Below are 14,344 nucleotides of genomic sequence, written 5' to 3' on the forward strand. Positions count from 1 at the left end.
GTATAGGTGTGGACAGAGTATAGGTGTGGACAGAGTATAGGTGTGGACAGAGTATAGGTGTGGACAGAGTATAGGTGTCGACAGAGTATAGGTGTGGACAGAGTATAGGTGTGGACAGAGTATAGGTGTGGACAGAGTATAGGTGTGGACAGAGTATAGGTGTGGACAGAGTATAGGTGTGGACAGTGGTGTGGACAGAGTATAGGTGTGGACAGAGTATAGGTGTGGACAGAGTATAGGTGTGGACAGAGTATAGGTGTGGACAGAGTATAGGTGTGGACAGAGTATAGGTGTGGACAGAGTATAGGTGTGGACAGAGTATAGGTGTCGACAGAGTATAGGTGTCGACAGAGTATAGGTGTCGACAGAGTATAGGTGTCGACAGAGTATAGGTGTGGACAGAGTATAGGTGTGGACAGAGTATAGGTGTGGACAGAGTATAGGTGTGGACAGAGTATAGGTGTGGACAGAGTATAGGTGTGGACAGAGTATAGGTGTGGACAGAGTATAGGTGTCGACAGAGTATAGGTGTCGACAGAGTATAGGTGTCGACAGAGTATAGGTGTCGACAGAGTATAGGTGTCGACAGAGTATAGGTGTCGACAGAGTATAGGTGTCGACAGAGTATAGGTGTCGACAGAGTATAGGTGTCGACAGAGTATAGGTGTGGACAGAGTATAGGTGTCGACAGAGTATAGGTGTGGACAGAGTATAGGTGTGGACAGAGTATAGGTGTGGACAGAGTATAGGTGTCGACAGAGTATAGGTGTGGACAGAGTATAGGTGTCGACAGAGTATAGGTGTCGACAGAGTATAGGTGTGGACAGAGTATAGGTGTGGACAGAGTATAGGTGTGGACAGAGTATAGGTGTGGACAGAGTATAGGTGTGGACAGAGTATAGGTGTGGACAGAGTATAGGTGTGGACAGAGTATAGGTGTGGACAGAGTATAGGTGTGGACAGAGTATAGGTGTGGACAGAGTATAGGTGTGGACAGAGTATAGGTGTGGACAGAGTATAGGTGTGGACAGAGTATAGGTGTGGACAGAGTATAGGTGTGGACAGAGTATAGGTGTGGACAGAGTATAGGTGTGGACAGAGTGTGGACAGAGTATAGAGTGATAGGTATAGGTGTGACAGAGTAGGTGTGGACAGAGTGTGTGACAGAGTATAGGTGTGGACAGAGTATAGGTGTGGACAGAGTATAGGTGTGGACAGAGTATAGGTGTGGACAGAGTATAGGTGTCGACAGAGTATAGGTGTCGACAGAGTATAGGTGTCGACAGAGTATAGGTGTGGACAGAGTATAGGTGTGGACAGAGTATAGGTGTCGACAGAGTATAGGTGTCGACAGAGTATAGGTGTCGACAGAGTATAGGTGTCGACAGAGTATAGGTGTCGACAGAGTATAGGTGTGGACAGAGTATAGGTGTGTATAGTGTATAGGTGTGGACAGAGTATAGGTGTGTATAGTGTATAGGTGTGTATAGTGTATAGGTGTGGACAGAGTATAGGTGTGTATAGTGTATAGGTGTGGACAGAGTATAGGTGTGTATAGTGTATAGGTGTGGACCGAGTATAGGTGTGTATAGTGTATAGGTGTGTATAGTGTATAGGTGTGGACAGAGTATAGGTGTGTACAGTGTATAGGTGTGGACAGAGTATAGGTGTGGACAGAGTATAGGTGTGTACAGAGTATAGGTGTGTACAGAGTATAGGTGTGTACAGAGTATAGGTGTGTACAGAGTATAGGTGTGTACAGAGTATAGGTGTGTACAGTGTATAGGTGTGTACAGAGTATAGGTGTGTACAGAGTATAGGTGTGTACAGAGTATAGGTGTGGACAGAGTATAGGTGTGGACAGAGTATAGGTGTGGACAGAGTATAGGTGTGGACAGAGTATAGGTGTGGACAGAGTATAGGTGTGGACAGAGTATAGGTGTGGACAGAGTATAGGTGTGGACAGAGTATAGGTGTCGACAGAGTATAGACGTGGACAGAGTATAGGTGTGGACAGAGTATAGAGGTGTGGACAGAGTAGAGGTGTGGACACAGTAGAGGTGTGGACACAGTAGAGGTGTGGACACAGTAGAGGTGTGGACACAGTAGAGGTGTGGACACAGTAGAGGAGTCGACAGAGTATAGGTGTCGACAGAGTATAGGTGTGGACAGAGTATAGGTGTGGACAGAGTATAGGTGTGGACAGAGTATAGGTGTGGACAGAGTATAGGTGTCGACAGAGTAGAGGTGTGGACACAGTAGAGGTGTGTGTGTGTCTGACCTGTAGCAGTGAGCAGCAGGGAGTAGTCGTGTCCGTTGAGGTACTCCATAGCTGTGATGCGGGTGTAGCGAGGGTTCCCGTTGTAGAAATAGTCCAACCTCTCCGCCTTCTCCCAGTCCCAGAAACTACAGAACACACATACACTTCAGTCACTTCCAGCACTTCAGTCACTTCCAGCACTTCAGTCACTCCCAGCACTTCAGTCACTCCCAGCACTTCAGTCACTCCCAGCACTTCAGTCACTCCCAGCACTTCAGTCACTCCCAGCACTTCAGTCACTCCCAGCACTTCAGTCACTCCCAGCACTTCAGTCACTCCCAGCACTTCAGTCACTCCCAGCACTTTAGTCACTTCCAGCACTTCAGTCACTCCCAGCACTTCAGTCACTTCCAGCACTTTAGTCACTTCCAGCACTATACATCAAACCAAGTGTCTGTAGCACTGCCAGCTATGTTTCTATGTGCGTCACTGGACTGTGTCATGGCCCTGATAGGGGACAGACTTTTTCTCAGGGCTGCCACTACAGCATGTGTCTGAATGACCTGGTTCTGATGACTTTCAAACTCTTTTCACAGAGACGAACACAAATAACCCACACCATATGGCTTGTTTCCACATATCCAGTCCTCAGATCAGCAAACAAACACAGTCAATGGCCACATCTCAAATGGCTTCCTCTTTCTCACATACTGTCGTGCTCCTTGTGTGAAAAGTTTCTGAAGGCACTGTTTGTCTCTGGCCAAAGTAGAGCATCATGTACAGGGACAGACTCATACGAGACAGTCAATAATGCGTCTCAAATATAGCTGGGGCGTTGCGCACAAGACAGCAGTCTCTCACCAGATGCTGTCTTTGTCTGCCACGGCGATGCAGGGGTTGAAGGGGTGGAACTTAACCACGGAGGGAACGCCAGGGTTACGGTTGATGAAGATCTGGTCGTCCAGACGCGTCACGCCTAGAGGGGGAGGAGACACTGAGCACTATCAGTCACCTGACACCAAACAAGAATCAAACAGTCAGTCATAGATAAATAAAAAATGTACAAAATGTAAACGGTCAAACAATTACAATCCATATATATATTATTTGCCTTCATCAATTCACGAAAATAAGTCAAGCGGTCTATATTTATATGGGTGTGTGACTGTGGTATCATGATAGTAAAGATATGTTTGGATGAAAAAGCTCTTGTATCTCCCATAAAGATTGGAACATTTGCTCATGAGAGCCCCTATTCAATAGTCGCATTACAATCCTTGTCTAAAAAGGTCTGGCTTCGCTGCCATGACAAGCATCACTTGTGTCGTCAAGGTGTCCTTCGGGCTATCTGGAATGTCTCAAAGTGGACTGTCAAGAATTTCAGAGAAGAAATACTAATTGAAAAAAATATTTCATAAAGTCGGGAACAAAAGAAATACTGGAGGAAAATGTTTTTTAATCTAGCCTAGCAAGACCTTGGCAAGGATTTCAGACTCTGAAAAGGTGTTAATTAAAAGCTAGTCTTGTCTGTGTCGTTTTCTCTACCATGCAAAATTCAATACTGCGAGCGGGGAAACCTTGTATTGTTGCTTTCAGCAAACTCATCACGTTTTTCATCACAAATAAAACAGTTCAATCAGTTTTTTAGAAGCCTTTGAGGTTGATTCCCCGGCTCTCTTCTTTCCTGTCTCCGTTCCCTGGCTCTCTTCTTTCCTGTCTCTGTTCCCCGGCTCTCTTCTTTCCTGTCTCCGTTCCCCGGCTCTCTTCTTTCCTGTCTCCGTTCCCCGGCTCTCTTCTTTCCTGTCTCCGTTCCCCGGCTCTCTTCTTTCCTGTCTCCGTTACCCGGCTCTCTTCTTTCCTGTCTCCGTTCCCCGGCTCTCTTCTTTCCTGTCTCCGTTCCCTGGCTCTCTTCTTTCCTGTCTCTGTTCCCCGGCTCTCTTCTTTCCTGTCTCCGTTCCCCGGCTCTCTTCTTTCCTGGCTCTCTTCTTTCCTGTCTCCGTTCCCCTGGCTCTCTCTCTTTTTCCTGTCTCTGTTCCCGGCTCTCTTCTTTCCTGTCTCCGTTCCCGGCTCTCTTCTTTCCTGTCTCTGTTCCCCGGCTCTCTTCTTTCCTGTCTCCGTTCCCCGGCTCTCTTCTTTCCTGTCTCTGTTCCCCGGCTCTCTTCTTTCCTGTCTCCGTTCCCCGGCTCTCTTCTTTCCTGTCTCTGTTCCCCGGCTCTCTTCTTTCCTGTCTCTGTTCCCCGGCTCTCTTCTTTCCTGTCTCTGTTCCCGGCTCTCTTCTTTCCTGTCTCTGTTCCCCGGCTCTCTTCTTTCCTGTCTCTGTTCCCCGGCTCTCTTCTTTCCTGCTCTCTTCTTTCATGTCTCCGTTCCCCTGGCTCTCTTCTTTCATGTCTCCGTTCCCCTCTCTTCTTTCCTGGCTCTCTTCTTTCCTGTCTCTGTTCCCCGGCTCTCTTCTTTCCTGTCTCTGTTCCCCGGCTCTCTTCTTTCCTGTCTCTGTTCCCCGGCTCTCTTCTTTCCTGTCTCTGTTCCCCGGCTCTCTTCTTTCCTGTCTCCGTTCCCTGGCTCTCTTCTTTCCTGTCTCTGTTCCCTGGCTCTCTTCTTTCCTGTCTCCGTTCCCCGGCTCTCTTCTTTCCTGTCTCTGTTCCCTGGCTCTCTTCTTTCCTGTCTCCGTTCCCTGGCTCTCTTCTTTCCTGTCTCTGTTCCCCGGCTCTCTTCTTTCCTGTCTCCGTTCCCTGGCTCTCTTCTTTCCTGTCTCTGTTCCCCGGCTCTCTTCTTTCCTGTCTCTGTTCCCCGGCTCTCTTCTTTCCTGTCTCCGTTCCCTGGCTCTCTTCTTTCCTGTCTCTGTTCCCCGGCTCTCTTCTTTCATGTCTCTCTTCTTTCCTGTCTCCCCCGGCTCTCTTCTTTCCTGTCTCTGTTCCCGGCTCTCTTCTTTCCTGTCTCCGTTCCCCTGGCTCTCTTCTTTCCTGTCTCCGTTCCCCGGCTCTCTTCTTTCCTGTCTCCGTTCCCGGCTCTCTTCTTTCCTGTCTCTGTTCCCCGGCTCTCTTCTTTCCTGTCTCTGTTCCCTGTCTCTGGCTCTCTTCTTTTTCCTGTCTCCTTTCCCCGGCTCTCTTCTTTCCTCCTTCTCTGTTCCCCCTGGCTCTCTTCTTTCATGTCTCCTTTCCCGGCTCTCTTCTTTCATGTCTCTGTTCCCCTCTCTTCCCTGTCTCTGTTCCCCGGCTCTCTTCTTTCCTGCTCTCTTCTTTCCTGTCTCCTTTCCCCTCTCTTCTTTCCTGTCTCTGCTCTCTTCTTTCCTGTCTCTGTTCCCTGTCTCTGGCTCTCTTCTTTCCTGTCTCTGTTCCCCGGCTCTCTTCTTTCCTGTCTCTGTTCCCGGCTCTCTTCTTTCCTGTCTCCGTTCCCGGCTCTCTTCTTTCCTGTCTCCGTTCCCCTGGCTCTCTTCTTTCATGTCTCCGTTCCCCTGGCTCTCTTCTTTCATGTCTCCGTTCCCGGCTCTCTTCTTTCATGTCTCCGTTCCCCGGCTCTCTTCTTTCCTGTCTCTGTTCCCCGGCTCTCTTCTTTCCTGTCTCCGTTCCCTGGCTCTCTTCTTTCCTGTCTCTGTTCCCCGGCTCTCTTCTTTCATGTCTGTTGCCTTCCCTGTTTTTTTTCTTGACCCTCTATCAAGTTTTACTTGTCTCCTTTCTCACCCCCTCAGTCTCTACTCCTCCCTCCCTATTCTTTGTCACCCTCTAACTCCCCCTATCGGTCTCCCTCGCTTTCTCTTCAAATGTACCCCCTCCCTCCCCCTGTCTTTTCTCTGTCTGTCCATCTCCCCAGAGGCAGGAGAATGAATGAGGGCAGCCCTGATCTTTCAGTCTCTCAACTGTAGAGGATGGCAGAAAGGGATGGTTAAAAGGGGAGAGAGCGATACATGCGTATGTGAGCCTCAGCTCTGACGCCAATGGACTCGTGAGCGTGCGTGTGTGTATCCTGTGTGTGTGTGTGTGTGTGCGTACGCCCATGTGTGTTGTAGGAGCTGGCAGTGACGTGGGAGTGTTAGCCATTCTGTTTGAGCAGGCTCTGACTTCAAAGGGGGAGCTGGGGAGCTGCGCTGAAGCCTGGGGTCTTTAATGTGTGTGTGTAGTGTGTGTGTGTGTGTGTAGTGTGTGTGTGTGTTGGAGCTTTTGGAACAAGGGGGGATTCCAATAGATCCTCGAACCCACTCTAACTTCATATGCATACTCACGTTCCCCTCACTGATGTGTTTCACCCTTCAAATATCTCCCTATCCCTCTGCCAAGGTATGTGTGACATGTGCATGGGCACAGGTTTTTGTTCTTCTATACTGTGGGTGAGTGACAGCAAATCTACACAAGTGTGTGTCGCGATGCATCGTGGATCTGTGTATTTATGTGTAGCTATGCATAGTGTTTGTGTGTGTCACCTCTCTGCGTGATGCGTTGGCTCTGTTTTCGAACACGGGCGTTCCTCAGGAACCTCCACTCCCTCTCTTTCCTCACCTGACTCTCCACATCATGCTCCTCTGGAATCTAGAGAGAGAGAAAGAGAGCCAGAAAAAGTTTACATACACTTAGGTTGGAGTCATTAAAGCTCGTTTTTCAACCACTCCACAAATGTCTTGTTAACAAACTATAGTTTTGGCAAGTCAGTTAGGATGTCTACTATGTGCATGACAAGTACATTTTCAAACAATTGTTAACAGACAGATTATTTCACTTATAATTCACTATCACAATTCCAGTGGGTCAGAAGTTTACATACACTAAGTTCACTGTGTCTTGAAAAACAGCTTGGAAATTCCAGAAAATGATGTCATGGCTTTAGAAGCTTCTGATAGGCTAATTGACATCATTTGAGTCATATGGAGGTGTACCCGTGGATGTATTTCAAAGCCTACCTTCAAACTCAGTGCCTCTTTGCTTAACATCATGGGAAAATCAAAAGAAATCAGCCAAAAATTGGAGACCTCCACAAGCCTGGTTCATCCTTGGGAGCAATTTCCAAACGCCTGAAGGTACCATGTTCAACTGTACAAACAATAGTACGCAAGTATAAACACCATGGGACGACGCAGCAGTCATACAGCTCAGGAAGGAGACGCGTTCTTTCTCCTAGAGATGAACGTACTTTTGTGCGAAAAATGCAAATCAATCCCAGAACAGCAAAGGACCTTGTGAAGATGCTGGAGGAAACGGGTACAAAAGTATTTATATCCACGGTAAAACAAGTCTTATATCGGCATAATCTGAAAGGACGCCCAGCAAGGAAGAAGCCACAGCTCCAAAACCGCCATAAAAAAGCCAGACTACAGTTTGCAACTGCACATGGGGACAAAGATTGTACTATTTGGAGAAATGTCCTCTGGTCTGAGGAAACAAAAATAGAACTGTTTGGCCATAATGACCATCGTTATGTTTGGAGGAAAAAGGGGGATGCTTGCAAGCCAAAGAACACCATCCCAACCGTCAAGCACGGGGGTGGCAGCATCATGTTGTGGGGGTGATTTGCTGCAGGAGGGACTGGTGCACCTCACAAAATAGATGGCATCATGAGGGAGGAAAATTATGTGGTTATATTGAAGCAACATCTCAAGACATCAGTCAGGAAGTTAAAGCTTGGTCGCAAATGGATCTTCCAAATGGACAATGACCCCAAGCATACTTCCAAAGTTGTGGCAAAATGGCTTAAGGACAACAAAGTCAATTTATTGGAGTGGCCATCACAAAGCCCTGACCTCAATCCTATTGAAGATTTGTGGGCAATACTGAAAAGTGTGTGCGAACAGGGAGGTCGACAAACCTGACTCAGTTACACAAGCTCTGTCAGGAGGAATGGGTCAAAATTCACCCAACTTATTGTGGGAAGCTTGTGGAAGGCTACCTGAAACGTTTGACCCAAGTTAAACAGTATAAAGGCAATGCTACCAAATACTAATTGAGTTTATGTAAACTTCTGACCCAGTGGGAATGTGATGAAAGAAATAAAAGCTGAAATCAATAATTCTCTCTACTATTAATCTGACATTTCACATTCTTAAAATAAAGTGGTGATCCTAACTGACTTAAGACAGGGCATTTTTACTCGGATTAAATGCCAGGAATTGTGAAAAACTGAGTTTAAATGTATTTGGCTGAGGTGTATGTAAACTTCTGACTTCCACTGTACCTGTTGTATTTCTATCAGATTGAATAGGGCAGAAGCAGGTCTAAACTGGAAGTGGTTACAGCGCTAAAAGATGAAGACACTTGCTTCCCTTCCTCTCGCTCCCCTAGAATTATACTCCTTCATGGTCTTGCATAAAGACGAGAGCTTCTTGATGCTGGGCTAAATGAACATGGTTGCCTCTCAGGCTGCTAAGTGTTCTCTCCCACGTTTCAAACCACCCTCATCCTCTTCCTGCCCATCTAACACTCTTATCTCACCCTCTCCTCTCGTTCTGTCATCCCGTTCTTTGGAATGATGGGTTAATGAGACAAATGAAGAGGATCGCCTCGTAGGCTTGAAGTGTTAAAAGCTCTATCCTTGCTTGTCCTCTCATCTCTCCTCCCCCTCTATCCATTCCTTAACCCCTCCCTCCCTCGCTCTCCATCCATCACCTCTCTGAGGGCTGCCTCTCAGGCTGTGTTGAGGGGTTTTCTCCTCCCCCACACTCCCATAGCCCCCTCTTTCTCTCTATCCCTTCATCCCTCTCTTTCTGAGGGCTGCCTCAGGCTGTGTTGAGGGGTTTTCTCCCCCCTCACACTCCCATAGCCCCCTCTTTCTCTCCATCCATTCATCCCTCTCTTTCTGAGGGCTGCCTCTCAGGCTGTGTTGAGGGGTTTTCTCCCCCCTCACACTCCCATAGCCCCCTCTTTCTCTCCATCCATTCATCTCTCTCTTTCTGAGGGCTGCCTCTCAGGCTGTGTTGAGGGGTTTTCTCCTCCCCCACACTCCCATAGCCCCCTCTTTCTCTCCATCCATTCATCCCTCTCTTTCTGAGGGCTGCCTCTCAGGCTGTGTTGAGGGGTTTTCTCCTCCCCCACACTCCCATAGCCCCCTCTTTCTCTCCATCCATTCATCCCTCTCTTTCTGAGGGCTGCCTCAGGCTGTGTTGAGGGGTTTTCTCCCCCCTCACACTCCCATAGCCCCCTCTTTCTCTCCATCCATTCATCCCTCTCTTTCTGAGGGCTGCCTCTCAGGCTGTGTTGAGGGGTTTCCTCCATCCCTTAGTCCCTGACAGGGAGAGAATCATTAGCGAACATCAATGGAGGTCCTCTGGTGTAATTGCAGAGGGCAAGGAAGGGATTGAGTTTGAGTGTTTCCCTGTGTGTACGCGTGTGTCTGTGCATGCGTGCATTTGTGTGTAGATCTGTGTGTGTTTCTAAGTGGAGGTGTGTGCATGTCTGTTTCTGTGCGTCCGTGTGAGCGTACATGTCCCTGTGTGTATAGCTGTAACCATTAGCATTATGGACAGGGCTGGTAATGCACAGAGAAAGGCTGTAATGGAGTGTAATGGTGGAGGGTTGTGAGGCCAGACTGTTGCTGCTTATTAAGTACATGCCCCACCAGGCTCCCTGCTCTGCCCTCTGAATACTAAACACTAACAGAGCAGCCACACACTGATTGCATCCCAAATGGCACCCTAGTCCCTATGTACTTTTGACCAGGGCCCATAGTGTGTTTTCTAGGGGATAGGGAGCCATTTCGGACACAGCCACTGACTGCTACTGCAGCTGCAACCGCATGCGGATTCATATGCTCTGGTAATCACCACCAAGCACTCACAGTGACATAACATGTAGAGGGGTGGAGGGAGGGACAGCTGGAGGGGGGTGGAGCGAGACAGGGATGGTAGAGAGAGAGAGCGAGTAGAAGGGGGGAGAGTAAAAAGGGGGAGAGAAAGAGGGTAGAAGGGGAGAGAGAAAGAGTCGAAAGGGGGATAGAAAAATAATGATTAAATAAAGGAAATAGCGTGTGCAAGTCACTGTTTGCTTGGACATCTCTACAGTGCTAAGACACTAAGGCCGGCCTCAGTCAGAGCTGATGAGCGTGTGTGTAGGTGCGTGTGTCAAGGTGAGAGGCTGTCATGATGATGGGTCTCAGCTAGGACTCCAGGATATGGGCTAATAATCGAATTGGCATGACATCGAATTAAAAGGCCGGTACAGTAGAAGTTGTGATAGGGTAGGCACCAAAGTGTTGGTCAGTTTCCCAGGGGACCCTTAATACATTTGAATGTTACATTCATGGCGCAAAAAAAAAAAAGCGATTATGGATATCTCAGCCATATGTGGACATCTCAGCCCTATGTGGACATCTCAGCCCTATGTGGACATCTCAGCCCTATGTGGATAACTCAGCCCTATGATAACTCAGCCCTATGTGGATATCTCAGCCCTATGTGGACATCTCATCCCTAGCTCATCCCTGTGTGGATAACTCAGCCCTGTGACATCTATCTCAGCCCTATGTGGATATCTCAGCCCTATGTGGATAACTCAGCCCTATGTGGATATCTCAGCCCTATGTGGATATCTCAGCCCTATGTGGATATCTCAGCCCTATGTGGATATCTCAGCCCTATGTGGATATCTCAGCCCTATGTGGATAACTCAGCCCTATGTGGATATCTCAGCCCTATGTGGATAACTCAGCCCTATGTGGATAACTCAGCCCTATGTGGATAACTCAGCCCTATGTGGATATCTCAGCCCTATGTGGATAACTCAGCCCTATGTGGATAACTCAGCCCTATGTGGATAACTCAGCCCTATGTGGATAACTCAGCCCTATGTGGATAACTCAGCCCTATGTGGATATCTCAGCCCTATGTGGATATCTCAGCCCTATGTGGATATCTCAGCCCTATATGGATAACTCAGCCCTATATGGATAACTCAGCCCTATATGGATATCTCAGCCCTATGTGGATAACTCAGCCCTATATGGATATCTCAGCCCTATGTGGATATCTCAGCCCTATGTGGGACATTACACACTGACTGTACAATGACCCTGTCTGAGAAAGGAGGGAGACACACACACAAAAGCTCTGCTAATGGTTATACACACACACCTCGTACTGCTGACACATTGATATGATAACCTGTGTACAGACTTTCAGACACAAAGGCTCTTTATGGGAGCGTTACAGAAATTGCAAACACAGCTTTCTCATTTGTACTTCTGCAAAGTGCATACCTCTCCCTCTCTCTTCCCTCTCTCGTTTTCCTCCCTCTCTCCTATCCGTCTCAACTCACCCCATCACCCCTTCTATACCATGTCCCCACTTTGTTCCTGCCTCTCTGTACTGTTTCTCAAGCCCCTTCTCTCTTTTCCACCGACAGTCTCTCACCATCCGTCTCTCTCTTTCCCTCTCTCACCTTCAGACCAGAGTCAGTTTGGCAAAGTCAAGACGAGCTGACAACGTTTATTTTTCTCTTCTTTCTTCCAGAGGAGAGGATGGAGAGATGAAAGGCTGGTTTGAGAAAGCGTTGGAGGGTGTAGCGGCTCCTATAACTGCATTATAGTTATAACTGTGTGTGAGAATGTGTATGTGTGAGGACACTGTGTGTGTGTGTGTGTGTGTGTGCACGCATGTGCAAGTTTGTGTGTTTGTGTGTGTGTGTGTGGAGACAGCCATACACATGACTCAGCTGCTTCCTCTGACCATCAAAGGAAGGTCAGGTGCTGTAACAGGCTTAACAGCTTCCTTGAACAGGTACTGAGACACACTACAGTTGTGTGTGTGTGCGTGCGTGCGCAGGGGGGACGGCGAGAGAGAGAGAGTGTGAGAGTGAAAGAGGGATGAAAATAGAAAGAGAAGTGTAGTACAGTACCTTCATAACAGGCTGAGCAAAGTACTTGGCGCTCCAGTCACACAGCCCTGTAGACAGGTTGGCATTCATGTAGGCCTTGTGACCTCCTGGGTCATCTGCATCATCCCCGGCCTGACACACACACACACACACACACACACACACACACACACACACACACACACACACACACACACACACACACACACACACACACACACACACACACACACACACACACTTAAAAATATCCTCATTTTAAACACACTACCACCAATACACACCACCCCCACTCTCAGAATTCACTGTAAAAGATCATCCAAAAATAAGTGTCTGGGAGTTCTCTTTCGTAATTAATCAAACAGACTAAATTAACAAAAATGAAGCAAGTAAAGCTAAAGAAATTCTGCAGAAGCATTCATTGAGCAATTGAGGTAGTTAGCATAAAATTCTTGTTTAAATGGGTATGCTAGTGGAGTCCTGAGACTGCATTTCTCCTCAACTGCCCCGTCTTCGTTTTACTATCGACCTCAGAAGAAAGTTAAAGTCGCTGTCGCTCAACATGTTCTTACGTTACTGCTTAGGTTTTTCCTTAAGAAACCAGTTCACCAGAAATGAGTTCTTAGACGTCAGGGTACCTGTTCAGAGCCGGAGGGCCCCTTGTCGAACATCTTGCGCGTGCGGGGGAACTGGTGGGAGTGGGGGGCCTGTCCGCCCAGCGTGGGGGTGTAGGGGGGTCGCGTGGGGGGCTGTTCTCCACCACGTGTCGGGGGTTTGGGCACCTCATTGGTCAGACTGGAGCTGCTGGCACTGGGCATGGGGGGAGAACCACTGGGAGAAGAGGCAGATTTGGGAGGGAGAGGGAGGTTAGTGTAGGTGGCAGGAGAGCATTGGTGAGAAAATGAGGACGGTGGACGTAAAGTAGTGTGTGTGTGTGTGTGTGTGTCTGCTACACCAATATTCCTGGTAGGGTTAAGAATATGATGACTGTGTGTAATATGAGTTGAGCGTGCGTCTTGTGTGTGTGCATGTCACTCACCCTGCCTGGTGGATGTGTGCCCCCTTGCTGGTGGGGCTGGCGGGGGCCGACTGGGTGAGAGAGCCAGAGTCCAGGATCCTCTGGGGCCGAGCGTTCATAGTGGCCTGGGGAGACAGAGACAGAGACAGGGCCTGAGAGACCGGAGACAGGAGGAGAAGAGAGATGGAGAGACCGGAGACAGGAGGAGAAGAGGGAGACAGGAGGAGAAGAGGGAGACAGGAGGAGAAGAGAGAGACAGGAGGAGAAGAGGGAGACAGGAGGAGAAGAGGGAGACAGGAGGAGAAGAGAGAGACAGGAGGAGAAGAGGGAGACAGGAGGAGAAGAGAGAGCAGGAGTACAAAAACAGAGGAATGAGAATAGCCATGAAGAGCTCAATGTAACATAAAACATAAGCAAACAGGCTACACCATACTTTGTCAGGAAACTTACTGTCCTATGTTCTGTAACTTGAACAGGTGGGTGAACTTCTACTGTATTTCAACATATTACACTTCAACAAATGATCTATACAACAACACCAGCCAGACACCTTGAAATCCTCCCGGTACCGCACCGATCAAGAACAGAATCAACGCCAGTATACACTGTAACAGCTATTCACCAGAGGAGAGTAAAACTCAATAAGGGAAAGCTGATGAATAACAGCGAGTTGTTTACAAAAAGACAGAGCAGAGAGAAAAACCCGGTTGGCTTTAGGAGATCCAGTTAACACCAGCAAACAAACACATTCAACCATCTGGAATTGCCTTTTGATTTGATTTCTATGCTAATTACCAGTGGTAGTGTGTGTGTGTGTGTGTGTGTGTGTGTGTGTGTGTGTGTGTGTGTGTGTGTGTGTGTGTGGTGTGGGTTGCGGCAGCATCAATTACTTTTGTTTGAAGGCGGGCGCTTCATTAAAAAGAAGCACAGAAATGACAGTCGTTACGGACTGTCACTACTCTGGGAGGCTTCACAAACTGCAGTATAAAATATGAATAAGGTGGGAGAAAACAAGTCATCATCACACCACCACCGCACTGGCACATTGTAACGCCACACTAACACAGACAAAGCATTTAGGCAACAATCTCTTAACATACACACAGGCACAAACAGACACCATCACAGAGAAGCAGCATTGTTTTTCTTTTTGGACAGAAATCTTCAAAAAGGGTCCAATTTCTCTCATCTCCCACTGGGAGCCTTTTGCTAAGTGTTAATTGAGATGCTCATATCAGCTAAGGAACAATGGAGGTTAGCTTTCCCTCTGTACAAAGC

The 14,344-nt window shown here is 48.0% G+C and overlaps 1 protein-coding gene across 7 annotated transcripts in view; it reads right to left on the reverse strand.

Moving 5' to 3' along the window:
- LOC118364938 (regulatory-associated protein of mTOR) overlaps window positions 1-14,344 on the reverse strand; it is a 213,873-nt gene that overhangs the window by 20,564 nt on the left and 178,965 nt on the right. For 4 of the 7 annotated variants that reach the window (XM_052490561.1, XM_052490560.1, XM_052490556.1 and 1 more), the window contains exons 23-28: window positions 13,088-13,218; window positions 12,687-12,879; window positions 12,070-12,180; window positions 6,675-6,780; window positions 3,122-3,236; window positions 2,282-2,406 (exon numbers count right to left, since the gene is read on the reverse strand). In XM_052490561.1, coding sequence (XP_052346521.1) covers window positions 2,282-2,406; window positions 3,122-3,236; window positions 6,675-6,780; window positions 12,070-12,180; window positions 12,687-12,879; window positions 13,088-13,218 — 781 coding nt within the window. The remainder of the gene's footprint in view (window positions 1-2,281; window positions 2,407-3,121; window positions 3,237-6,674; window positions 6,781-12,069; window positions 12,181-12,686; window positions 12,880-13,087; window positions 13,219-14,344) is intronic. The other 3 variants (XM_052490562.1, XM_052490559.1, XM_052490558.1) reach the window with 1 other exon arrangement.

Source organism: Oncorhynchus keta, chromosome 32 (assembly GCF_023373465.1).
Source record: "Oncorhynchus keta strain PuntledgeMale-10-30-2019 chromosome 32, Oket_V2, whole genome shotgun sequence".
In the NCBI taxonomy this organism is placed as follows: Eukaryota; Metazoa; Chordata; class Actinopteri; order Salmoniformes; family Salmonidae; genus Oncorhynchus; species Oncorhynchus keta.